At 50.7% G+C, this 27,771-nt stretch overlaps 1 protein-coding gene across 4 annotated transcripts in view; it reads right to left on the bottom strand.

Annotated features, from left to right (window-relative positions):
* MLLT6 (MLLT6, PHD finger containing) overlaps positions 1–27,771 on the bottom strand; it is a 68,544-nt gene that overhangs the window by 14,767 nt on the left and 26,006 nt on the right. For all 4 annotated transcript variants that reach the window (XM_073326421.1, XM_073326420.1, XM_073326422.1 and 1 more), the window contains exons 8-12: positions 19,870–19,968; positions 6,789–6,963; positions 4,841–5,422; positions 1,580–1,764; positions 628–745 (exon numbers count right to left, since the gene is read on the bottom strand). In XM_073326421.1, the coding sequence (XP_073182522.1) occupies positions 628–745; positions 1,580–1,764; positions 4,841–5,422; positions 6,789–6,963; positions 19,870–19,968 (1,159 nt within the window). The remainder of the gene's footprint in view (positions 1–627; positions 746–1,579; positions 1,765–4,840; positions 5,423–6,788; positions 6,964–19,869; positions 19,969–27,771) is intronic.

Genomic DNA, 27,771 nt, shown 5'->3' with positions numbered 1-27,771 from the left:
ACATTCACTGCAATGCAGGAGGTTTCCCCCTCATGAGCAAGGCCCTTTTCCAAAGCAAATGAGCCGGTTTTGCAGGGGGCAAATGAACCATTCCAAAGTCAAATTCAGTGCCAGAATACTTGCAGTGTGAACATAGCTGGTTTTGTTGCATTTCATGGTGAAACCAGAGTCGAAGGGGTACGAAATCACCCCAAAAGAAAAGCTGAGCATTTGTAGTGCAAAATTTTGTGCCAACTGTTCCAAAAAATGTTTACTACATTTGCGCAGCTCAAGTGTGTAAAATAATGAAATCTCAAAATGGTCACATTTTTGCACCATTCTAGTACACACCCAGAGACAGTCTCCCACAGACAATCCAGCATGTGTGCTCTCATCACGGGACTAACCCCCCCCCCCGCTTGCTAGCTTCCCAGCCAAGTGCTCTGCTAATGGAGACATAGCAGGAGCTGACAAAGACGCCACTGATCTCAACAGTTCATACTTCCCAGCACACCCCCTTGGCTTTCAAGCTTTTGGGGTGGGGAGACAGTAGGGGAAGCGGAGCTCAAACTGTGGACCTGGTTGTCTCAATTCTTCCGGGGAAATTCTTTCTGAGTTTTGAATGCACACACCTTCCGATTCACGTACCTGCCCGGCTGCTTTCAGACTGGTCCAAGAGAGGGTTCATAGACAAGCCAGAGGTCAGGGGGCTTCCAAAAATGTGCGAGGAAGGGAGGCTAAAGGTGGGTCCTGCCAGCGAGAACACCTGCAGGTGGGACATTAGCAAGAGAGACAGGAAACTGGCTGAACAGCCTGGGGAACCCGACGCTGCGTTCGCACGCCTCCTCTGAACTTCCAAATGGGTCCCAGCCAACAGGGGAAGTATTAAAAAAGAAAGGCAGGGAGCACTGGGAAATTCACAAGAGAGCCCGCTCTTGATTGATCTTCCCAATCCAAGCGGTTCAGATGAGCAGCTGAACAGCGGGGTGGTTTCTGAACTTAGAAAAGCAATCCCTTTGGTTAACACATCAGACAGAATTCCTGGCTAAGACTTGCTCTTTGTCTTAGGTACTTATATGGTCCCCATGACCATAGCATCTGTAGTACCATGAACTAACATTTTTATCCTCAGGCAGTGCAGGGCTATTAGCCACATTTTACAGATGGGGAAACTGAGGCACCGAGTGGCTAAGGGAGTTAACCAAAGTCACACAGGGAGCCTGGCAGAGCACTGGGGCTCCCAAGCGCCAGGCTAGCCTCCTAACCAGGGGATCATCCTTCTTCTGATCCCGGGTGGTCTGTGAAAGATGAGGAAGGCCACCAGCAGCGCTCCACTGAACTGAATCCCCGAGTCAGTGGGTGCTGGCAAGACGGAGCTCAGGGAGCAGCGGTGCAGGAAGTGAGGTCTCCTGCATGCTCCTGTCCATCTGGTTGTGGAGCAACAGAGGTCCCTCCTCAGTACTGCTCCTAAGTGGGGAACACCCCCCCTCCTCACCAGGCTACACTGCACTGCTAGGCTACTGGGCCAGCCCAAATCACCTCCTGAATTATAACTCCCCCCTCCCTCTCCAGCCACATGCTCCTGTCCCAGCAGTCTTACCTGGGTGGTGGACACCGTGGAAGAGGAGGAGGCCGGGATGGTGCTAGCAAAAGGGGAGCGGTTGAGCTGTGGGAGCGAGGAGGTGCCTTGGTGCGCGAGGAGGCTGGAGGAGAGGGGGGTGCTGCACACAGCCCGGAGCACCCCGCCCCCGTGGGAAATGGGGTCCTTGTTACTGGTGTAGATCCCTGCATGGAAAACAGAAGGGGGTGGAGCAGTAAGAATTCTCTGCTCAGCATTCAGAGCTGCATGGGGATTAAGGCCAGAAGAAACCACTACAACTTCTAATCTGACCTCCTGCCTAGCACAGGCCAGAGAACTTCCCCCAGTTTGCCCTGTACTGAGCCCCATAACTTGTGCTGGGCTAAAGCATCTTCCAGAGAGGCACCCGGTCCTGCTCTGAAGGCCATTAAGAGATGGAGAACCCACCACTTCCCTTGGGCGTTTGTTCCGATGGTCAATCACCCACAATGTGAAAAATCTGCGCCTTGTTTCTACTTCAAATTTCTCTGGCTTTCACTTCCAGCCATTTGTTCTCATTTGGACTTTCTCCCCTAGATTAAAGATCCTTTTAATACCTGGTCATTTCTCCCTAGGAAGGAATGTATACACCACAATCAAGTCACCCTTTGATCTTCTTTTTGATGAGCTAAATAGACTAAATTCTCCCAACGCAGTGATCTATGACTGCGTGCCACCAGAAGAAAGACAGTCAGGGGGCTGGTAGGTTTTTGCAGGCAGCTTAGATTAGAATTCTTCCTGCCCCAAATCAAGTGGGGGATAAGCAAAACAGCCTTGTCCAGGGACTTAGAACCCCTTCTTCATTGGGGCCTAAAGTTTTTGTGTGTCCACTGATTTTGGGTACCTCCATTTTGGGGACCCCTCTGAAGTGTGATTTTTCAAAGGGGGCCAAGCAACCTTGGTGCTTGTGGATTCATCTGGAACTCTGGGGATGCAGCGCCCCCTCAAAACCAGGCTGGAGGTGTCTCCAGCTGGGCTCCCCAAAACCTGAGGCACCCAGTAAAGAGTGAACACTCGAAAATTGAGGCCCTAGAGTGCCCCCTGCTGCCTGAGACCAGATGCACTGAACATCTCGTTTACTGTCTTGGATTATCTAGAATGGAAGGGAGGGGAGACCTTCCAGGTCATGGTCATATAAGGCCAGCCTTGGCATCTCCAGCCCCAGATTGCCATGAGCACAGGTGCCCCTTCAGCCCTGGCACACAGAGCGAATGGTGGTGGAGCTCAGTCTTTCCACCTGAGGATGCCAAAATCTTTTGCAGCCTCATGGTGCTCCCATTCTACAGACACAGAAACCGAGGCACGAAGCATCTTGCCCAAAGGCCTCGGATGGCGAATAGAACCCAGGAGCCCAGATTCCCCATCTCCTACTCTCGACACGTGACTGCATTCCCATGGAGAGAAGCCGACATGCGCCACGGTTGACGCCCAGCAGCAAGGTGCGGTGAGGCTGGATAAATGAGGTAGGAAGGTGAGGAAATGACTGTCAAGGGAGGGGTTCCTTTTGCGGCAACCAGCAGCCCCCAGGGCTCGGATTCTGGCCAACATCTTTTTCCAGGAGGAGGAGAAGGAGGTTGGAGAATGAGCAAATGGGAGAAGGGAGCCTGGCAGCCATCCCCAAGCTCTGAACCGTCTCTTTGTTGTTCCCCGGGGATGGGGGAAGAGGAGAAATTTTGCCCAAGGTTATGACTATGGAGGTTGCATCAATTCCGGAGAGCTCCTCCCCGGACTACATCCCCAATTCACCTCCCCACCACAAACTCTCTCAGGCAGCCCAGACAGGATGGGCCACTGCTCCCAGGCACATGTAACAAAGTCCCCCCTCACCCCCCACCCCAATTTGACCTAAATAGGAGCATCTGCAAACAGCCCACAATAGACTGACTCGGCTGCCAGAAGTGTCAAGTCTCAGAAGCAGGCTTAAGTGCTAGGCCCCTCCTCCTGCTCCCTTGCCTTAACCCTTTCCTGCCACAGCTCAGCAACGCTGCCCTCCATTCTGGCAAGGAGGGTTGTAGGGTTGGGCAAGGCGCCTCAAAAGATTTTGTCCACACATTTTTAACAATACCAATCTACCCCTTGTGTGGGCTCAGTGGGCCTGGTTAGTCATGTCGGTGAGTGAGAGGACTGGTTAGCCAGATTATACTAGTTAGGCACGTTTATGCCAGTATTTCCATAAGGGAAGGCGAATAAGCCAAACCTTTATATCAGTATAAATGCATCCAGGCTGCTGTAGCGTTTCAGTGTAGATACTTACTACAGTGACGGAAGGGGTTCTACCGTCGCTGTGGTGAATCCATCGCCCTGAGAGGTGGTAGCTAGGTCAATGAAAGAACTTTCCTGCCAATCTAGCGCTGTCTACATGGGACTTCCGTCTGTGTAACTACACCACTCACCGTGTGCGGGTTTTTCACATTCCGGAGCGACGTAGCTGGGTTGATCTAGTGTACACCAGCCCATGGCCCATTAAAAAAAAAAATCACCGCCCTAAGTGTGTTAAACCAGGCCTCAGTGTCTAGCACTCACTCACCCTGGGCATAAGCAGAACCGGCATTTGCTAGTTTAAAAAGTGGCTTTGCTTTAGAAAGGGGGACAACGTAAGATCCGTTTATCAGTCCTCAATCTGGGGCCCAGATCTCAGCGACATCTGGTTTTGATAGTGACCATCCCGCCCCTTCCTGATCCATCCTCTCCTTTGTTTATAAGCTCCAGTTTGGTTAAATCTGATGGCACCCTGTGCAAAGGTGGGTATGACATGCCCATTTGGTTGGATTTACAGGAGGAAAACTTGGCTCAGATCCTCCTGCTCACCTGGAACAGATACCAGGTCACAAGCTTGGATGGAAAGTAGGGAGGGAGGAAAAGCTGAACTGGATTTCTACAGCCTTCTGGAATGGATGCACGACAGCCATGCTCACCTGGGAGAGATTCTGAACCTGGCCTTAGAAAGGAGGGAAAAAAACCTGAACTGGATTTCTATGGACATCTGGAATGGATTCACACCAGAGCCCCTGAGAGGAGAACCTGGAGCTGGACTCTTCTGTTCACCGGGGAGGGATTCTGACAGCAGCCAATGCCCGAATCCTCAAAAGGTATTTAGGGGCCTAACGCTGACTGATTCCAGTGGGGGCCAGGTACTGAAATACCTTTGCGGGCCCTGGGAGGAGGGCCTCATGCTGGCTGTACAGTGGAAAAGTAGGTTGAAGGGAGCCACGTGCCCCGGAACGGGTGCTGAGGGGAACATACCTGAGCCCAGCAGGGGGGACTCCAGGCTGAGGCTGGGCAGGGTCCCAGTGTGGCTGAAAGATCGCGATGAGTTGCCGATGCTGGAGCTGACGAGGGAGCCCCCGGAGAAGGGCGAGGAGGAGGTAGACGTGGACCCAGCCAGCTGGGTGCCCAACACCTCCTTGTTCTTGCCCCCCTTGGGCCTGCCAGGCCCATGCTTGCTTTTCTTGCTGCCTTTGTGCTTCTTCTCCTTCAGCACCTCCCCGTCCTCGATGCTGAGGGAGGGCATGCGCTTGTGGCTGCTGGTGCCGCCGCCTCCCCCCGAGGGGCCACTGACTGGGTTCGAGGCCTTGTAGTCCACAGGGGAGGCAACACGGCCCCGCTGCTGGCTCACTGCCGAGGTGGAGAAGCGCATGACAGAGCCGAAGCCTGAGAATATGACCTTCTGCTCGAAGATGTCCCCCTTCTGCCCTTCGTACAGCGGGGAGCAGTGGGAAGAGGAGGAGGAGGAGGAGACGGGCTTCCGGTACTTCTCTTCCTCCTGCTCGAGCTTGGGGAATGTCACAAAATCCTGGGAGCCCTGCAGGGAGCTGCATGAGGTGCCTAGGGGGAGCAGAGAGGAATGAAAAGTAGGAGCAGCAATTCAGAACTCAAATCCTCCCGCTGCAAAAGCCTGGATGCCTGAGCTAAAGGAGGATCTCCATCAGCAGTATAGGGTATAGGACACACAGTCAGCAGTCCTCTCCAGCAGAGATGTGTGCTAGCAGGCTCATTACAACAGTAAAGATCCCACTACACTCTTCTGTAGGAGTAAGGAGTTTGTCCCCAATTCCTCCTCTGTCATGCAGGGCACTGTCTGTGGGGAGGCGACTGCCCCTCCAGCCTAGTTGGGGATCCCATGGGATGAAAGGCGCTAGAGGAAGGTATGGTTATTACAATGGTTCTGGTGAGGTCAGAGCTGGCCTGGAGCCTCCTGAGCTTAGATCCAGATCCAAGGCTCAGGGGTGTTTGGATGCCAGGTTTTGGTTCAGGCCCACCTCAAAGTTAAGGAGGGGACACCACTGACTCAAGAGGGGAAGGGCAGGTGCTGCAAAAGGCTGCCTCTGTGCAAATTTCCCTTTCCTCCTCCCTTTATTCTGACAGATGGACCGTCCTTTCCTTGTAGTGAAGACAGGCTCATTCAAGAGGGCAACTCCAGGCCACATCTGGACCTGATTATTCCCTCCCCACATGGAATTAATAATAGTAAAACTCCGGTGGGACCTCAAGGGCTTTTCAAATCAGTAATTAATGAAGTTTTCTAACTCCCCCAGAAGGTGGGTCAGTATAATTCTAGATGGGGGAAAAATGAGGCGCAGGGAGAGAGGGGGAGCAACTTGCTCAAGGTCACCTTAGGCAAAGCCAAGACTAGAGCTCAGGTGTCCTGACTCCTTTTCAGCTCCTGGCTAGATCACACTCCCTGAGTTTTCTGGCGGAGGTGGTATTTTAATGAGTGTTGGGGAACCTAAGGATAGGGGTTCTCAGTTTGTATTCAGACAGCACCAGGAATAAATGTTTGTAAATTTAATAACGAGGCCTCGATTCCCCTCCACCCCCACGCCACTGCTCCACCTGGCTGTTCTGATGCTCAAAAGCCGGCCCATGTTCATTTCATTTACCCCAATAAAAGAAACTCCAGGGGGACAAACTGCTCCCCTGAAGCAGTGGAGCTGCATCAGGGATGAGTCTGACTCGCTGTTGCTTTTAACTCTTTATAACCGGATCCACTCTGGTAACTGGAGGGCCAAGAACTCTATGAGTGTAACCGCACTCCACACTTTATGTGCTGGACTTATACAGTTCCCTCCTGCTTTGCCTTGTGAGCAATCTTTGCTCCTTTTGCTAGCATGATGCATGATCTTCTCTCTCTCTCCCCACTCAGTCTCTGTTCTCCTCTCTCCCTGCCAACTTTACCCCCACACACCCTTACCTGCAGGCTGGAAAGTGCTGCTGGAGGGAGCTGAGGTGAAGCTGGTGGAGTTTTTCCCACTTCCCGTCTTTTTCCCCTTGTGGCTGGTGCCATGGCTCGAGGACTTCTTGCCTTTCACCTCTGACCGGCTGACCTCTGAGGTCTCTTTGCTACCTTCATGGTGGCCGATGGAACCCTGGCAAGCATACAGACACAGGGGCCAAGAGTCAGTCCAGATGTGCATGCAGCTGGCTCTCTCTTTACTGGTTTTCCATTTTATGTAATTTATTCCAATAAAGGGCTAGTCCAAGCATAGCTAACCCCACGCAACACCGGGGAGAAGAGCAATAGTCTCACATATCAGTTATTTTGGGGGCACCTGATTTGAGAGTCCTAGGGCCTGATTTTCAGAGGCGCTGGATATTTGCAGCTCCTCCTGACTTCAGCTGGACTTGTGGGGGCACAAACCCCCCTGAAAACCAGGCACTGCCCCCAAACTGGAGGCAGCCAAAGCTAGGGATCATTTGAAAATCTGGGCTTGTATGACTTCCTCCAGGTCGCATCTGTGGGCCAAATTTAGAGGTGATGTGTAAGGTGGCGAGAGTGATTGTTATTAGTCATATAATAATAGTAACATTTTATTATTGCTATTTATTTGTTTTTATCCTTGTCGTGGACCAGCACCCCATTGTACAAACACAGAACAAAAAGACAGTGTGGGAGAAGAGAGAGATGGACCCAGACAGATGGGGAAGCATAAGGGAGCAATGAGACAATACTGGCCAGCATTCTCCCTGCTCTTAGCTGGACTCCCTTAACCTTGATAAGGCTCCCTTAGACTTACAAAACCCACGCTGGCGTGTAAATGGTGCCAGGGCATCTTCCGGAGCCAAAGGGATCTATTCTACAACTCCAAGAGGCTCAGACCATCCTGAGGCCTTTTGCCTCAATCCCAGTTATAGCGGCGTCTCAGAACTAAGCAGCGCTGTCTCGACATGCCCCAGCCAGAGCAGAAATTATGAGAGCAATAAGAACCTCTGGGGCGATAATGAGCTCGTGTTGATTTGCAATTTGTGGGGCTGACCACTCGGAGCCACAGATGGGAGAGATGGAAAGGACCTATTGGGGCATTTTCCCCTTGGAGCCAATGCAGGGCTGTACCCTACTGCATGTTTTCATAGAATCATAGAATATCAGGGTTGGAAGGGACCCCAGAAGGTCATCTAGTCCAACCCCCTGCTCGAAGCAGGACCAATTCCCAGTTAAATCATCCCAGCCAGGGCTTTGTGAAGCCTGACCTTAAAAACCTCTAAGGAAGGAGATTCTACCACCCTCCCTAGGTAACGTATTCCAGTGTTTCACCACCCTCCTAGTGAAAAAGTTTTTCCTAATATCCAATCTAAACCTCCCCCACTGCAACTTGAGACCATTACTCTTCGTTCTGTCATCTGCTACCATTGAGAACAGTCTAGAGCCATCCTCTTTGGAACCCCCTTTCAGGTAGTTGAAAGCAGCTATCAAATCCCCCCTCATTCTTCTCTTCTGCAGACTAAACAATCCCAGCTCCCTCAGCCTCTCCTCATAAGTCATGTGTTCTAGACCCCTAATCATTTTTGTTGCCCTTCGCTGGACTCTCTCCAATTTATCCACATCCTTCTTGTAGTGTGGGGCCCAAAACTGGACACAGTACTCCAGATGAGGCCTCACCAATGTCGAATAGAGGGGAACGATCACGTCCCTCGATCTGCTCGCTATGCCCCTACTTATACATCCCAAAATGCCATTGGCCTTCTTGGCAACAAGGGCACACTGCTGACTCATATCCAGCTTCTCGTCCACTGTCACCCCTAGGTCCTTTTCCACAGAACTGCTGCCTAGCCATTCGGCCCCTAGTCTGTAGCGGTGCATTGGATTCTTCCGTCCTAAGTGCAGGACCCTGCACTTATCCTTATTGAACCTCATCAGATTTCTTTTGGCCCAATCCTCCAATTTGTCTAGGTCCTTCTGTATCCTATCCCTCCCCTCCAGCGTATCTACCACTCCTCCCAGTTTAGTATCATCCGCAAATTTGCTGAGAGTGCAATCTACACCATCCTCCAGATCATTTATGAAGATACTGAACAAAACCGGCCCCAGGACTGACCCCTGGGGCACTCCACTTGACACCGGCTGCCAACTAGAGCCATTGATCACTACCCGTTGAGCCCGACAATCTAGCCAGCTTTCTACCCACCTTATAGTGCATTCATCCAGCCCATACTTCCTTAACTTGCTGACAAGAATACTGTGGGAGACCGTGTCAAAAGCTTTGCTAAAGTCAAGAAACAATACATCCACTGCTTTCCCTTCATCCACAGAACCAGTAATCTCATCATAAAAGGCGATTAGATTAGTCAGGCATGACTTTCCCTTGGTGAATCCTTGCTGGCTGTTCCTGATCACTTTCCTCTCATGCAAGTGCTTCAGGATTGATTCTTTGAGGACCTGCTCCATGATTTTTCCAGGGACTGAGGTGAGGCTGACTGGCCTGTAGTTCCCAGGATCCTCCTTCTTCCCTTTTTTAAAGATTGGCACTACATTAGCCTTTTTCCAGTCATCCGGGACTTCCCCCGTTCGCCACGAGTTTTCAAAGATAATGGCCAATGGCTCTGCAATCACAGCCGCCAATTCCTTCAGCACTCTCGGATGCAACTCGTCCGGCCCCATGGACTTGTGCACCTCCAGCTTTTCTAAATAGTCCCTAACCACCTCTATCTCCACAGAGGGCTGGCCATCTCTTCCCCATTTTGTGATGCCCAGCGCAGCACAAAGCATTTTCTAATGCTTTGTCCAAGCTGCTATTAAAAATTCTAACACATCGGATTGCCCACCACTGTCCTTGACAGACTCTTCCACAGTCTAACAGTCCTTACTATCGGGAAGTTTGATATTAAGAAAAGGGGACGTCCCGTTAGTCCTAGCTCTGCTCCCTTGTACTCTTCTAGATAGCCTCTTCTTCCCTTCAGATGCTGGGAGACCTGTGGTCTTGCTTAGTGGAGCCACATGCATTTAGGCTGGGATATTTCAAAGGGACCTATTGATATCCAACGGGATTTGGTCATCTAACTTCTTTACGCACCTTTGAAAATTCCAGGCTCGGGGCTTTAATGTTCAGAAATGCCGAGCAAGCCCCCAACTTCAGCTGGAGTCCACAGGATCAAAATCAGCCCATCAGCCCTTTCAGTCTTCCCAGTCCCTTAGTCATTTCCCACACTCATCTCTGAGCTGGTAGCCATAGCTTTCTTGCTATCTAGGTGCCCAAAACTGAATGCAATACTCCACATGAAGCCAGGCCTACACAGGGAGGGACCATCACGTCCCTGCTCAGTGATGTGATACCTCTGCATATCAAGCCCCACGCTGCTCATCCACCAAGCATCCATTCATGCAGCTTCCTTCATTCCCCCATTGCATTTTGTTGCTACCATTCTGCGTCAATATCTGTTCTGCCCAGGAGCCCCAGGCTGGCTAACCTAGAAGATCACCTGGAGCCTTCCCATTGTCTACTGTGGAGAATGCTTTTGCAAAGCTAAATTGGCAGGGCAGCTTTCTACGCTGCAGTGACAGATGCTAGAGAAAAACCCCAGAGAAACAGAGAGAGAGAGAGAACCAGAGGTACGCATCCACGTGGAATGAAACAGAGTAGACAGATGCTAGGGAATCTGGGAGCTTGGAAGGATGGGCCAGGAAATGCAGTGGGCTGAACAGAAGGACAGTCAGGTGGGTAGAAAACCGGATCTCTCAGGGCATCTGCAGTGGGATGTGGCACTTTCAACCCTTCACCAGTTCAAAGGCAGCCCAGTAATGTTTGAAAGTCACTAACTGCAAGATGCTACTTCCACGGTCACTTTTCTGGCCACCGCTGCAATGTGATAGTCCCAGCCCAAAATAAAACACCTGTGACGTGACTGCAAGCTACTTGTATTGCCCCAGAGCTTGCTGAGAGGAAGATTTGAGCAAGATCTGGGCTCCGCACTCTCTGACTCCAGAGGACCTCCTCTTGGAAAGGGTAAGAAATAGGTCTGTGATGCAGACACTTGGATGCCCGGATAAAAATCTATCCCTATTTCCCCTGCTTGGTCTAATCACTCCACACAATGCAATGGCTGGCAGCCTAATGCGGGCCAGATGTGCTGGGAATATGAAAGACAGGAGGAAGGGAGCGGTGGAAATTGGGAAAGGGGTGGAGTGGGGGAATCTGTGTTTTCTCATCACTAACTTCTGGACGTTGAAGATTAAGCTCTCTTGATTTATGATCACAGAGGGAGCAGGAAAAACTTTCCAACCTTCCACATCTGTGAGCTGAGGGCAGAAGGAGAGGAGGAGGGAGAGCAGAGCCTGGGAGCAATAGGATGCAGTGAGGCTGTTCAAACACCATAAGGAAAGCACACCTCATGTCTCAAGCAACTCTACCAGGATGCTGACACATGCCCCTTGAGACAGGAGTCGGAATAGGTGCAAAGCCCCCCACAAATCCATCTCTTCTGATCCTCCCACCAGGTGTGCAAGGCTACGAGGAGCAGAGAGAGGGAGACAAACCATATCAAAGAGCCTTCTTTTTAATCTAGCAGGCCAAGAAGGGAGTGCAGGGAGTATCATGGATTAGCAGCGCAGTGGGGTGAAATCGGCGTTGGCAAACAAATCTTGGTCGCAAAAATTAAACAAATAGATACAATTAACAGAGGGGCCGTGCTGGCTCAGGACACTGGCAATGGGCTACAGAGACGTTCACCTGCAGTGCTGAAAGCCTGGCCCCCAAGGAAGTCAATGGCAAAACTCCCACTGACTTCAGAGGGGCCAGAGTTTCCCATCAGGGCGCGGGATGGTTACTGGCAGTACTGGCAGTGTGTATGTGTAACCAACCAGTGGTTGCAGCCCAGATCAGAGCCGTCCATATCACCAAAATAAACCCTCCGACCCCCGCCCCCGACCCTCCCCACACACATAGGAGAAGTCAGGAGACCTGGGCTCTGTTCCTGACCCAGCTGGGTGACCGTGGGAAAATCACTTCCCCACTCTGTGCCTCTGTTTCTCCTCCCCACCTTTTGTCCATTCAGACTGTGAGCTTTTTAGGGCATAGAGTGCGTACGTACAGCACCGAGCGCAACGGGGCCTCGATCTCGGCTGGGGTTACCATAAAACAAATACTAACAAAGACTGAATAGACCATAGGGATTTTAATCCCCTCTCATTCATACAGGTGGTCTGTCCTGCTCAGCACTGAGGCAGTTTGAGGGTGGGAAGACTTCCTCGTTGCTGTCTGCTCTGTACCTGTCCTGTTGCTATACAGAGGCCTTCAGGCTCCAGGGCAGTCAACTTTCCCACAGCACTAAATTCACCAGAAAGGGCGCAAGAGGGGCAAACTCCATAGGATGCATTGTACGTGTGTGTGTGTGTGTTGGGTGGCGGGAGGAGCCTGTTGTGGAGAGACACCCCACAGTGCTGAGAACATGACAGATCCCTCACAAAAACTCAGAGGTATTTACATTTTAAAGGCCTGTTTAAAAAAACCACCAGGGAGACGGGTTTCCCAGCCCAGCCGAGTCCACGAATCTTACGAGGAATCCAATTCCGTGGGTCCATGAGCCAGAGACGGAAGGACCAGACCAGACCCACACACCACATACACTCCCAGAGCCACACGCTACCCCCCTCTCAGCTGTACCTCTTTCCCGGCCTCCGTCCGACACTCTGCAGCGCCCGAGCTGTTCATTCATTAATTTATTTATGGGAAATCAGAAGAGCATCTCTTTGCGCTCTGATTGGTGGGATGAGCTGCTAGAGGGAACCACTGACAAGGAAGCACGGGGAGGGGTGAAAAATACTTGTACAGAACTGCCTGCCTTTGGATTAAACTAATACTGATGGGCGGGGGGTGTGTGGGAACAGTGAACAATCCAGAGACAGCAGCAGCTTCTCCCCACCTAGGCCAGACAAAGGGATGCAGGGAAGCAGCCACCCAAAAGGGCCAGCAAGAACCAGTTGCCTGTTAGAGATGGAGCTTGGCCATGGGTCAAATAACCTTGCAGCGAGAGCCTTCTGCCTAAGGTACGTGAATGCCGCCTCACAGTCTTGAATGGAATTATCCTCACAACGCTCCAGTGAGGTAGGACCGTGCTGTTCTACCCATTTTACAGATGGAGAATGGAGGCACAGAGAGACTGAAGGCCCAGACTTTAAAAAGTATTTGGGCTCTGCAACACCTAACTGATTTAGGAGCCTACGTCGCATTTTCAAAGGGATTTAGGGGGGCAATTTAGGAGCCAGAATTCCATTGACAGTTGATAGGATTTAGGCTCCCAAGTGCCTTTTGAAAATGAGACCTAGGCTCCTAAATGCATTAGGCAGTGCAGTGCTGAGCACAGCAAGGCCCAAATGCCTTTAAAAATCAGGGACTAAGTGACTCAGCCAGGGTCGCACAAGGAGTTGTTGGTACAGCAGGCAAAATCCACCCCCCCATTTTCTAAATCCTAAACGAATCCCCAAATCACTGCCCCATCCCTTCTCTCCTTAAGAGAGCTCTAATGTGGCTGCTTAATAGTAACAGCTGGGGGTGTCCCACAATGCTCTACTCTCAACTTCCAGCGGGACCCGGGCACTTAGCTCATTCAGGCTCCTTTGGAAAACCTCAGGTCATGATACGTTGCATTTCTGGAGCAGCTTCCCTCTGAGACTCTCAAAGGTCCTTGCAGCCATCAATGAAGGACGCCAGCTGAGGACACAGGTCAACTCAGCATTGTTACCTCTGTCCTCAGGATGGGGAAACCGAGCAACCAAGATTCAGGGCCCGCTCTGATCCTGTTGATGCTCATGGCAAAACTCCCACTGGCTATTTCTACCCTGTCTAGGTTCTTGTACTACACTCATCACCGTACTAGCTAAGCGCCTTCTGGGCACGTCGTCGTGTTGCTTAGTGCAGAGGTTTTCACCCTTTTTCTTTCTGGGCCCTCCCCCCCCAACATGCTACAAAAACTCCATGGCCCACCTGGCCCACAATAGCTGGTTTTCTGCATATAAAAGCCAGAGCTGGCATTAGGGGGTAGCAAGCAGGGCACTTGCTCAGGCCCCATGCCACAGGGTCCCCCCTCGAAGCTACATTGCTCAGCTTCGACGTCAGCCCCGGGTGGTGGGGCTCAGGGCCCTGGGCTTTAGCCCCATGAAGTGGGGCTTCGGCTTTCTGCCCTGGACCCCAGCGAGTCTAATGCTGGCCCTGCTTGGCGGACCCCCTGAAATCTGCTCATGGCCTCCCAGCGGGCCATGGACCCCTGGTTGAGAACCACTGGCTTAGTGCACAACCGGAAGACGCTCAGATACTGCGGTGCAGCACGGTACAAGAATAGACTTCAGGATCAGGCTCAAAGTGATGCGTATCGGGACCCCAAATTTCTCCCGATGGGCTGGGCATCATGTTTGCTGGGGTCTCTCCCCCCATCCCATTTCATTTTATTTACACAGACATTGCAAATGTTTCGGGGGGGGGGGCCCAGAGCTCAGTCTCCTGGTACAATTGTCCCCCCTTTGTCACCATCTCGTCAGCCCTGCTCTAGGTTTCAGAGAAGAACCCACATCTCCTGACTTCAAGCCATGTGCTTTTACCACCGGCCCATGCTTCAGACCGAGGAAGGGTGAGAGGGTCCTTACTGCAGGCTTCCAAGTGCTTAATTATGGCTTGCTCTGATTTCCAGGAGGTAGAGGGGGGACCATGAGCCTCTCTCCCTACCCCACTGCCCCTCACGCAGTCGCAGGGATCGCAAATCAAGATGAAACAGGCCTGGGGCAAAATTTCCCAGAGCTCTTCCAGGATGGGGCTCTGGCTCGTGACAGACTCAGGCCTGCTGGTGTACAGCAAGGCTCAGACCACACTGGGAAACCAGAAAGCTGTCCCACCTCCTGGCTGGAAATGTCCAATCAGATGCTTCCCCCTCCCCATCTCCCCTTCCCAGCACCTGACCTAGAAGGGTGGGTGAGGGGAGGCCTTGGCATGGATGGCTTGCTTGGATTACAGAATCCAGAGCAAGCCGGCCTTGCCTGCCAGATGTTGCAGACCAAAGCATGTGCGAGTGCGTGTCAACAAGTGATCAGGATGTCTGCAGCTGGTGGGAGAAAGCAGCTGGGGCAGCCAGGAATGGCGGCAGATTTACTGCAAGTGCAGTAGGCAGGGCCAGGATGGCTCCCCAGGGGCTTTTGCAGGCGGAGAGGAGAGACACAGCCACCGTTGTGTACTGTGCTTGGACACCTGGGACCGAAATGGCCAGGCATCTGCTGCACGACGAGTTTCTGGTCACACAGACCTCCCAACCTGCTCCCGAACATGCCGACCCCATGCCTGGATCCTCCCCACCGCGATGTCCCCTCCCCTAGCAACCCAGCTTCTCTCAGCACCCTGTACGCCGTCCCAGGAACACATCTGGGATCAGCTATCTATGGGACTGACATGGCCCTCCTTAGTGAGCCCCTCACGCTCTTTATCCTAGTTATCCTCACTGGGAGGTAGGCCAGTGCTGTTCCCCCTGTTCTGACACATGGGAAGCAAAGGTACAGAGCAACTAAGGGTATGTCTACATTGCAGTTAACCCCCTGCAGCTGGCCTGGGTCAGTTGAGTCGGGCTGTGGGGGCTGTTTAATTGCAGTGCAGACAAATGCTCAAGGTCAGGATTTCAAAGGTATTTAGGGCCCAGATCCTTAAAAGGTATTTAGGCTCCTAACTTCCACTGCAACCAATTAGAATCAGGAGCCTGATACCTTTGAGGATCCGGGTCGAAGTGCAGGTAGACACTGGATTTTCAGGCTGCCTCTAGGAGTCAGGAGCCCAACTCGGATCAATTTTAATGGGGATCTAGTTCTAGGTGACTTGCCCAAGGTCACACAATGCATTCCTGGGCAGAGCCAGGAACTGAACATGCGTCTCTGAGTCCCAAACTTAGATGCTACATGGTGGCTTCTCTATCCACTCCCCAGGGCTGCCCCCCTGCACCTCCACCCCCTGCTGCAAGAGGCATCGGGTGGTAATGGGCTGACTCTCCAGGGGAAGACGTGGCAGCAAAGGAGAGGGTCAAACCTAGTTTTGGTCTCCTCGCTCACTCCCACCATCCGCTCCTCCTGCTCCCAGTGCAGGCTGGTGCGAGCCGGTGGCTAAAGCTTCTGGGAAAGGGTCTGGGACAGACAGACGAAGGCTTTATGAGTTAGAAAGTGTTTGCTCCTCATGCTCCTTATCTCTGGCACCTAAATATCGGCCTGAGTTAACAATTCCCGGCCCCCTTCTGCTCCCCTCCCCCCCAACTCGTGCACTCATTAAAAATGCTGACAAGCTTTGACCCTGCCTGCCTGCATATGGGGACAGAAGCACAAATCCCATTGGAGATGCGGCTGCCGTGGCAACCATGCTGCCAACTCCCTCTCCTGGCCAAACTGAAAGAGATTAGCTGGCAGCCTCTACTCTGGGTCGGATGCCAAAGGCTGCCTGTGCCCCTTCCATGCACAGGGTGCCGGGAGAGAGGGAGGATGTTGCTGCCCCTGGAAGGGTTCAGATGCCTGGACGCAGACATCCGGCCTTCTTAAATTCAGGCCTGCCCAGGGCTAGAAGGGCAGCTCCTCCCCACATTGTTCTCCATTAGTCTAGTGACTTTCCCTGGATCACACAGAAGGGCCTGGTTCTTTCAGACCTTGCAGGCTTTTCACGGGTCCCTAAGAAACCCTCTGATTGGAACAGAAGGTTCCACAGTCCCGGCAAACTCTTGGCTTCACTGATGAGACTGCCATGGAGAGGCCCATGTGCAGCGGCAGTGAAGAAACCCACCCAGCTCGCAACTTGGTCTGGATTCAAACTGGCAGCCAAGAGGCAAAGGGCTCTCCGTTGCCAACGCCCTGAGATGTCCAGCTCGGTTACAGCTGAGCCAGCCACGCTGCTTCCTGCTTTATACCAGAGCCCGGCTCTCCCCTGTTAGCCCTCCTCACCGCTGCTGGACAGGGTGCGGGCTCCAGCGCCTGGCAGCATGCCCCCAGAGCCACTGGAATCCTTGGAATGTGGTGGGCGACCCCCAGCTGCAGGGATAAAAGCCTAAATCCAGGAGGACGGCTAGGTCAGAGGCTGCAGTAGAGGCTGCTCTGGCCCCATCAGGGAGACTCTTACAAGACCTGGTTTGTCTGCCAGGTGGCAGGCATGTGTTAGGGCTGCAGGGAGGGAGGAAGAAGTGAGCTCCACTGTCCTGGGTAGACTTGGCTGGAGTTTGAAGATCACTGCCTCTTTCTCTGGTTCTACGCCATGGTCATGAAGCATCTCAAGGGAGGCAATACCACCGTTGATATCAAAGTAGCGCTTAGAAGCCCAACTGAGATCAGGGCCCCATTGTGCTAGACACTGGACAGACACATCATCAGGGAAAGTCCCTGCCCTAAAGGATTTACAACCTAAACAGGCAAGAGTGAGGGCAGTAGGAAGGTAAACTGAGGCACAGAGAGGGGGAAAACGACTTGCCCAAGGTTCACCCAGCCGGTCACTGTCAGCATCAGGAATAGAACCCCACTCTCCTGATGCTTCGTCCCATGCTCTAACCACTAGCCTGCCCTGCCTCTCTCACTGTAAATCTAAATGTGATGACAAAGCTCTACCAACTACTAGTATCGTCCACAAATACTTTTTAGTTTGCCACCCACCCCCACAGAGCTGAGCACTTAACTTTGTCCCAGACAAAATTCTACCAATCTCCACCCATCAAAGGTGCATGTTGGGATCTCGGCCCCTGTCTCCCAGAGATCCCTTGGTGAGTCATTTCTATTATCCCACAACACATTGCAAAAATTTCTCAAAAGGCACAGCGCAGGATGGCAGCCCAAGGGACACTGGGATTCCTACCCATGGTGCACGGCACTTTGCATCAGTATGTGCCGTGCTGATGCAAGCAGCCAAATCTGCACGCACGCCAGCGAAATACTAACTTTGGTGGTTGTACAGTGTCGTAACTTGCACCGCTCAAAGTTTGTAGTGTAGACATGGCCTAAAGCCCTGACTCTACTGGTGTTATTTTTGCATTACACCAGCGCACACTCCATGTAGATGCACAACCCTGGTGCAAGATGGAGCTTGCCCCAGTGTCATGTGTCTACGCCGGGGGTTTCCAGCTGTGTAATTGCACTAGTGTCGTCATACCGGTGCCAATATCTATCCCGTACCCCTCTGCAGTTTCAAACAGATTTTCCACTTCCAGTCCTGAACTGTTGTGCAATGCTGCAGTGTGCTGTTAAACAGTTGCTGCGTTCCACCCCAGAAGTGGGTGCGTTTCAGTAGCAGAAAGCTTGCGCAAAGCTTTAGGATCTGTGCACAGAAGGCACTATGGGAATGCCACCCGTCATGAAGATTAATAATAACACCCTGTAGAAAGACTATGGCCATGTCACTCCGCAACGGCCAGCGTAATCAGGATCACCTGAATTTCAGCTTACAAAGTGCTGAAAGGTCCCTGTGTAAACCGAGTTAGGCCCTTCCCCCCATTCGTACAAAGGTCTGGCAGGGCCTGGGAGGAGACAGTGGGTAATTGTCTAAGAGGCACTCTAGCTAGTTGGGAGCCAGGTTTTGAATTTCGACATGAGCTTGGAAATAATCTTCTTAGCACATCAGTCCCCGGCAGCTCTGCTAACTGGGGGAATCTGCCACTCAGGAGAGCAAGTCTCACGGCACTAACTCTGGGCTGGGAAGAGTGCAAATAAGTGGAGTGCGGGATTCCATGCCCAGCTCAGCTGGTGCCCCTCGATCGTGGCCAGCAGCGCCCACCAGCTATTCCAGTCCTGGCCCCTCTACTCTGCTGCTGCACCTCTGTTCTGACCTGTTTCCCCCGTGCTGTTCCAGCCCTGGGCCTCATGCACAACTTGGATAATTCCCTTCAATCCTGACCTGAAAAACGCCCCCTGCTATTCCAGTTCTGGGCCTCTCACACAGCTCTGATCTCTCATCTCTGTCCTGCCCTGCTGCTATCCCGGCCCTGGGCCTCCCCACAGAGTGTTACTTGTGTGTAGGTGCCATTACCGCAGGGTATACCTTACAGCCATGCAACCCCCTTTAAATAGTCTTCCTGAGGCGGGCTGGCGGGCTGTGTTTTCTATGGGTTCTAGCCAGAGCCTGGCTCTGCTCCCACCAGTGGCCTTGCCTCCAGTTACTTTGGCATTAGTGAGAGGAGAATCAGGCCCTGGGAGTCAGGATGTCTGGGTTCTAGTTCTTGGTCTTCCACGTGTGACCCTGGGGCAAAACATGTCACTGCTCTGGCCCTGACTCTGCTCTGACCAAGCTCCACCACTTCTTTGCCACTTATTCAGAGGCTTGGCCCCTGGCACGAGTTAGAGCAGCCTCGGGGCTGTTCTAATTTACACTCAGCTGCAACAGCCCCCTATGGGGTGCTGCATGCCCCTGGCATGCCCCCAACACTGGGGCTGGTGTAGAGCCAGTGTAGACAGTTCTGCACCATCCAGGGAAGCCCCTATAGGAGAGGGACTCCACAACAGGGAGCTCTGATGTCTTTCATGAAGGGGTTTTAGGGCAGTAGGGACTCAGCCCCTCTGTGCCCCAGTTTCCCCAGAAATTAAGGAAATACAGTAACTCCCTGTCTGCCCTGCTGGCATGCTTTGAGGTTCGGATGGAAGGGCTTGGAGAAGGGCAACGTGCCAGGACCTTGGTCTCAAGTTGTCCCTTCTTACCCTGAAAGGAGGTACCTGGGCTGCCCATCTGCCGGAGCTGGTTACAGCACGGCTGCAGAGCGGGCAATACATGGATGTTTCATCTCTTGTACCGGAGCTTTAAACCTGAACATCTGCTGCCGAGCAAGCTAGGACCTGCCGCTCAGCCACTGGGGAGTTCAGCCCGTTGATCGGGTCCTCAATGCCGACAGAAAGCGAGAGACAGCCACAGTGTGAAATTCCCCAGGTGGTGGTCGTGGGGGAGCGAATAAGGGCAGAAGAAGGAAGAATGTGAGAAACCAGGAATCAAAATAAAGGGATAAAGCCTCTCTTGCCCATCGCTTCCCAAGGAAGATGGCAGAGATAGCCCCTGCCCACTGGCACCTCACGAATCTGGTACCTTCTCAGCAGGGACGGGCACGGAGGATGGGGCGAGGCTGGTGGGAGACTCCGGATGTTTTTTGTGCTTCTGTTTAGGTCTTTCCTTGTCCTTCCGACTCTGCAAAGGAAATGAGAAAGTGCTGAAAGGATGAGTTTTCTGCTGGGGTGGGAACAGATTGCAAAGGGAAAAAAGAAGAGGCGGTTTGTGCTGGGGTGGATTTACAGCCATCCTTTATCTTCCTCTCTCGTACTCCTCTCATCCACACCAGCCCTGCCTCCTCACACCCGCTTCTGGGAGTGTCCCAGTCCCACTCTCTCTCCCCCAGCTGCAGCCCACATCTGGCAGACAGAATATCCACAGGATCCCCTAATCAGTTTCTGGTAAGATGATATAGGGAAGGGTTTAACACGCCCTGGCTGATTTCAAGAAACTTAAGCCCTCCTCCTCTTCTCCCACTGGGGCTCTGTGCCCCATTGTTTCAGCCCTCAAACTGTTCTCTGTACAGAGACACACATGGTTAATGGGATCAGCAGGCCGAGGGGGTGACTCGGCAAAGCTCAGGATCCAAAGAGATGACAAAGGGGGTGGGGTATGATAGAGGTCTATAAAATCATGACTGCGGTGGAGAAAGCGAATAAGGAATTGTTATTTACCCATTCACATAACACATGAATCAGGGGTCACCCAGTGAAATTAAGAGGCAGCAGGTTTAAAACAAACAACAGAAAGTACTTCTTCATGCAGCGTACAGACAGCCTGTGGAACTCATTGCCAGGGGATGTTGTGAAGGCCAAAAGTATAACTGGGTTCAGAAAAGAATTAGATCAGTTCATGGAGGATAGGTCCATCACTGGCTATTAGCTGAGGTGGGCAGGGACACAACCCCAGGCTCCGGGCATCCCTAAGCCTGACAGCCAGATGCTGTGACTGGACAACAGGGGATGGATCGCTTGATAACGGCCGGGTTTTGTTCATTCCCTTTGAAGCATCTGGCATTGGCCAGAAGACAGAACTCTGGGCTAGATGGACCTTTGGTCTGACCCAGTATGGCCATTCCTATGTACAAATATTCCCCCCCAGTCTGCATGGGAGGCAGTAAGGGGTTGGTTTGGGCCCCTCTACCAATGAAAGCTGGATTATTTAGGGCAAAATCCATCCTGGTTTCCATCCACTAAAGTCCCTGTGAAATCAGTGGGATTGTACAGGCTGCAAACCAAGCAGGATTATGGCCCGAGAGGTGCTGAGCCCTTGTGGCTACCACAGACTTCCATAGGAATAAGCTCTTCTTAGGCACTGATCCTGGCAGGGCCAGGGTGCCCTCAGCCTCTGCATCTATGGATTGCGGGTGCTCAGCACTCTGTAGGAGGCACCAGCACCATGAGGAGTAATCACGCTTGTTCTGGAGCAGGTTTGCCATTGGTTTCAATGGCAGCCAGACAGGGTCCTTGGCTTGGTAAAGGAAGAGAGAGGCAAGATAAAATAACAAGTGCTATACAGAGAAGACCAACTGAGCGTCCCTGTTGAGCCTGTACAAGGGGACACAACCTCTTTATTAGCATTATTATTTATGAGGGTAATGCTTAGTGACCCCAACTGAGATCAAAGCCCTACTGTGTAAGGTGCTGTACATACACATAGTAAGAAACAGTCTCTTCCCCAGAGAGCTTATAGCCAAGGCAGACAAAGGGTGGGAGGAAAACTGAGGCAGAGAGAGGGGTAGTGACTAGCTCAAGGTTCCCCAGCAGCTCAGTGGCAAAACCAGGACTAGGACCCAGGTCTCCTAACCCCACTTCAGTGCCTCATACACTAAACACGCTGCCTCTCTCTATCAACCGGAGATGGTACCATTGACTTCACAGCGGTTTTGCCATTAACTGGCCTTCTGTAGGTCAGCTTGAGAGCATTTGATTTTTTTACTCTGCATTTCGACACACAGTGATGATGGTTAGTTCTCATGCTTTTTTCGTCAACCTGATTTGTTTGCACTAGCAGGGGGTTTAAAAAAACAACACACCCTCAAATCCTGATTTTAAAAGATTCAAAACTGAATGGGCCTGATTCTCCACTCAGACAGCCATGCAAACCTGAGCAAGGCTATAAAACACCTTTCAAAAGGTAAGCAGGAGAGTGGGGTGGGGGGAGAGAAAACCTTTCAAAGTGATAAACACCCATTTTTTCATGGTCTGTGTGTATAAAAACATCCTCACTGCATTTTCCACTTTTATGCATCCGATGAAGGGAGCTGTAGCTCACGAAAGCTTATGCTCAAATAAATTGGTTAGTCTCTAAGGTGCCACAAGTCCTCCTTTTCTTTTTGCGAATACAGACTAACACGGCTGCTACTCTGAAACCTGTCATTAGTGAAGTGCACTAGCGAATGTTACAAAGAGATGACTCATTACTGTATATACTACTGTAATGAGTAATGTATATAATACTGCAGTATATACACAGAGAAAGGACCGAAAACCCTTGATTTTTGGACATCTACATAACGCAAAAATAGCTCAAAATACCCCCCAAAATGAAATTAATAACCCACCCCAAACAGATGCCCTAAATACAATAAAACATAAAAAAAAAGTTGAAATTGAAATGAAACATTTTCATTGACCTCAAACAAACAAACAAAAAATATGAATTTTCCTTTGTGAAGAATTTCAAAATTTTCATTTTTTGCTCCAATTTGGAAAAAAGCCAATTTTTGAAAATTCAAAATATTTTGTGAAACAGAACTGCCATCCTCCGCATAGCTCTATTAATTATAATAATTTATTAGTGATCGCCACAGATAAAGCTGACAGCTGAAAAGGGTAATGCCACCATAGGCTACTATCCTTCTCCCTTGGTAAATTGTTGTTGCTTGGGGAACTCACTGCTATAGGAAATTGAGGCCAAGAACTAAGCAAAATACAAAGAGGGATTGAACATTTATATAGACAGCAAGAATATCCAGAGTTATAATCGTTAAGGCTAACATACATTTTGGAAGGGATATTAAACTTCATGCTTAAGCAAATCTATAACTACTACGGTGGAGGATGAGTCCTAATGTAGGGGGCAGATGAGCCCACATCTGCTACTGCAGGGTTCTTACACCTTCCTCTGAAGCATCTGGGGCAGGACATTGTCAGAGACAGGATACTGGGCTAGCTGGACCTCGGGTCTGATCCAATCTGGCAACTGCCAACATTTAGGCCTGAAAGGAGCTTCATGTGTGGGGACCCCTGTGCTGCACAGAACTCAATGCAGGATCAGAGGTCTCGGGCTTAAAGTTGAAAGTGGTCCATAAAGACCCTTGATGCTTCTGTGTTTGCACAGTGACGAGTGCAGTGGGATCCTGCTCTTTGACTGGGATTTCCTATGTGCTACAGTAATACAAATAATAATGACTGAGAATTACTTATTATTACTTGGTATTATTATTTAAAAGGCAGCAAGATTTAAATATTTAAAGCAACACACTTTTTAATGAAAATAAATGTGACATATAATTAACCCTGGAGAACTTACTGCTGCACGATATTGAGGCAAATAACTTAGCGAGAGAAATGAATGCTTACAAGGTGCCATGAAGATGAAGAAGGTTGTCTGTGGAAGTACCAAGCGCGAGGAATAATATTATTTTTAAAGGATGAGATTGCTGGAAGGGTAGAGGGTCCCCTGTTCCCATAACTTCTGATTTTCTAGGCTTCCCATTCTTAAAACCTCCCATGCCAGGAGTAAAGCTACTCTATAAAGAGCAAGGTTCTGATCCTGTGGGTTGCTGAGAACTTCCTAGGAGCTGCGTACCCTCAACCTCCAAGGAAATCACTGAGCCTTGGAGACATTTGGTAGCTTGCAGGATCAGGCCTGCAAAAGAACTGTCTCCAGGAGTCAAGCTCATAGCTCTCTGCTCTTTCTGTCGTGTATTGATCTTGGTAGAGGGTAATAATTATTTTTCTTTTTTCCTTTGTTGAGTGTTGTGTGTGATGAATGCCCTGGGGCCAGATTCATCCCTGGTGCAACTCTGTTGAGGAAGTTTCAGAGTAACAGCCGTGTTAGTCTGTATTCGCAAAAAGAAAAGGAGGACTTGTGGCACCTTAGAGACTAACCAATTTATTTGAGCATGAGCTTTCGTGAGCTACGAAAGTGAGCTACGATGAAGTGAGCTGTAGCTCACGAAAGCTCATGCTCAAATAAATTGGTTAGTCTCTAAGGTGCCACAAGTACTCCTTTTCTTTCTGTTGAGGAAGTAGTTAAAAAAGGAGGGCATGAAATTGCATCTGCCATAAAAGCTCATAAACAGAATACTTATTCTAGAACAAAGAGACTTTTTATTCACAGAGTGTCCACAGGGGGAGCAATTCCAGAATAGCTATTCAGGTCAATTTCCCCCTGGTTCTCCAACCTGAACCCCTGCTTGCCTTTTGGATGTTGTGAGTCACATGGTGCACTTGCAAGCTGGTCATCCAAAAACGGAGCTACCCAAAGAGAGTGGTGCTGTCGAAATGTGGGCCTATGTATCTTTCCCAAGGCTAGATAATGAGTCAGCAGCAGAGCCAGGGCTTTTAGTATTTGTATTATAGTATCACTTATGAGCCACAAACAAGATCAGGGCTCCATCGTGCGAGGCACAGTATAGTGAGAGACCATCACTGACCCAGTACTCTGACAATCTCAACAAAGGAAGGATCCACACTCCTATTTTAATGGTGGAGAACTGAGACCCTGGGAGATCAAGTGCCAGATTTGAAAAGGTATTTAGGAGGCTAAAGATGCAGGTAGGCACCTAGTGGGAGGTTCAAAAGCACCTAAGTGAGTTAGGTGCCTCATCTCATTGATTTTCAATGGGAGTTAGGTGCCTAACCTGCTTAGGCACATTTGTTAGTCCACTAGGCACCGAAACCCCTTTGTAAATCTGGCCCTAAGTGATTTACAATAGATCACACCGGGAGTCAGCAGCAGATCCAGAAACTGAACCCAATTCATCTGAGTATCAGGACAGTGGCTCAACCACAAGATCATCCTTCCTTCCGGCAAACCAATGGCTTCTGTCTCCTAGCCATGAGTTCAATCCACTTGACCACAGTCTCTCTTCACACAGGCTTGGCTGTAACCAACCATAACATCTGTTCCTCTCTCTCTCTCCCCATCCATCCATCCATCCCATACTTGTCACCTTATTACCTAAAACCTCTTCCTTTTCCCCTCATCTCAACCAACTGGCGGGTCTGATGTGATAACAACTCCCCAGCGAATTTGCTATGGAGCCCAAACCAAACAGCTCCAACCCTGAGCAGCAGCTGGACAGGGGTACTTTGGACACAACTTCTAGGAAAGTCTTTGGAAGATGAAAAACATTGTAGGAAATAAACTACCGGGAAGAAGAGATGGTAAAGGCATCGCTCATTCCATCACGGCAGCCCTGAGGTCAGGAGGCCCATCATGAGCAGGGAAGAAGGCAGAGTTGTAACAGCAGCAGAGAGGCAGTAGAAAAAAGAAAATTGGCACGGCTGCCTCCCCTCCTCCACGCCCCGCCCCAATGCCATGCATGCCCACCACAGGAGTCAAGAAGATAGAAGAAAGGGGAGATAGGATTTCACACATGAAGCACAAAAGTGCCTTAGCAACGGGGCATTTAGAGCTAAAAAAGACTTGATGACACCATGGTTCTTCCCGTAGTTATCACAGAAAGAGGCAGCTCTGATGCTGGAAATGTCCTTAGCTTCCCCCCATATCCTTCTCATGAAACGGGTGGGTTCAGCTGGGCTGCCAACATGAGAGGAGTGCACCTCTCTCCAAATAAATATGTCATGTTAAAAAAAACAACAACAACAGTTATCCATTAAGTCACATGGAGTTGGAATACTGTGCCCGGCAACGCCACTGGGTATTTGTGGTGATCCAGGGACTACCTTGCACTTTACAAACACCTCGGCCAAAGGGGTGAAGGGGTTTTGACGCCTGAGTGCAGTGCTGCCAACTCTCCAGTTGTGCTTAAAGCCCCAGCTCCTGGAAGCAAGGGATTATGTGAGAATCTCAGCTTTCACTTAAAAACAAACAAACATTTCCACCTCTCATGATTACCAAAAAATGCTTGCCAATGTGACTAAAGACTCAAAAACCAGAAGGCAAATTTAAAAAAATCTATTATATTAAAATCTCATGGTTTTTAGCCAATCTCTTGATTTTTCAGAACCTGATTCATGCTTTTTGAATGCTCTGGGCTTGTAATATTGCAAACATTAATTAATCAATTAAGCCTCACAAACATCCCTGTAGGATACACAGATGTTACACTCACTTTACAGATGGGAAAACTGAGGCACTGGGAGGTTAAGTGACTTGCCCAAAGTCATGTTATGCATCAGTGGCAGAGCTAGGACTGGAATGAAAGGGTTGTCACTCCTAGTCCATTTCTCTAATAAGAAAAATAAACACTCATTTAGTGGCTTATGGAAGACGTTTTCAATGTGCTTGACAAGGGTGGTTCAGTATCTATATCCCCATTTTACACAAGGGGAAACTGAGGCAAAGAGCAGCGATGTGACTTTGCCATAGGTCTCACTCAGTGGAAGTTAGGTAAAGAACCCAGGCATCCTGACTCCCAGTCTCCAGCACTCACCTCCACGCACCACTCATGACACCCACAGAAAATGAAGCTAGTGTCGGTCAGGAGGTGGGACATTGCGGTGCAGCATTACAGTGTGACGATGCAAATGCTGCATGAGACAGCGTTGTCATGATTTTATCACATAGGTCATGGCAAGTAGGGCACAAGCCAGAGCCAACATAGTAGCTGTTGTGACAGATCTCAAGAACTTCCTGCTCCAAAACCACAGGTCTCTGCTATTTGAAGTCCTGGAGAATCTCCTTTAGTTGTCAGCACTATAGAGGTTATGACAAATAACTGAGCATTGCATCTGGTTGCATCTAGGAACGTATATATATATATATGCACACACACATCGCAAGCACTCAGCACCCACAACTGGGACCAGATTTGCCGAATAGCTCATCTCCAATTTAGGCACCTAAGAAAAGTGGCCTGCTTTTCCAAAGAGCTCAGCACACTGCGTGCTCGGCTCTTTTGAAAAGGTGGCCCCAAGTGCAGGTGCTGAGCAGTTGGGAATCTGGCTCTGAACTCTGGAACATCTGCTCTGCAGAGGCCAGCCTTTGAACCCTGCTTAAACTTACCCAGCAGCTACTTCCTGCATTCAGAGCAGAGTGTTGCAAGGAGACTAGAAGTGGAATTGCAGTTGTACTCCAAGCCAACACAAAGAGCTCCAGGTCATGCCCACAGCCACCTCCTTTTCCTCCCCTGCTCAGTTAGGAAACACTTCTTCTTTTCAGGCTTCTCCGGGTCACTCACTTACTCCCCTCTTGGTGGATCAGAAGGCCAAAACAACCAGGTGGAACCTCAGCCTTGTGTTTCTGGGTCTCAAACCCCTGCACTTCCACTTTGCAAGTTTCAGGATGCCTGATTGCTCTGAGTCCCTTAGTGATACCCCAGGAAATGGACAAGTCAGGTTATTCCCTGATACTTTAGTAGGTCAGGTTACTTGGCTACTACCCAGAGCCCTGACACCCAGCGGGGCCGGGTTACCTGACCACCCAGGGGCCTTGGCATCCAGAGGGGTCAGGTTACCTGGCTAGCCAGGGGCACTGTCACCCAAAGGGGTCAGATTACCCAGCCACCCACGGGTCCTGGCACCCAGAGGGGTCGGGTTACCCAGCCACCCAGGGGCCCTGGTCCCTAGTTACTCACTGGGAGTTATTTTAGTGGGGTTGACAGTCCCCCAGACAAGCTACCCTGTTACCCACAAGCATGCGCATGGAGAGCCAGCTGGCAGCCCCCAGGTCCTGCAGCCCTGCCCTGTCTCCACCTTGCTCCATTGTGCCGCCCACGCCCAGCTTGGCAGGCAGCAGCCCCATGCC

This window comes from Lepidochelys kempii, chromosome 27, assembly GCF_965140265.1.
Source record: "Lepidochelys kempii isolate rLepKem1 chromosome 27, rLepKem1.hap2, whole genome shotgun sequence".
Classification (NCBI taxonomy): domain Eukaryota; kingdom Metazoa; phylum Chordata; order Testudines; family Cheloniidae; genus Lepidochelys; species Lepidochelys kempii.
Note: the sequence above shows the minus strand (reverse complement) of the source record. Positions and strands in the feature narration are given on the sequence as shown.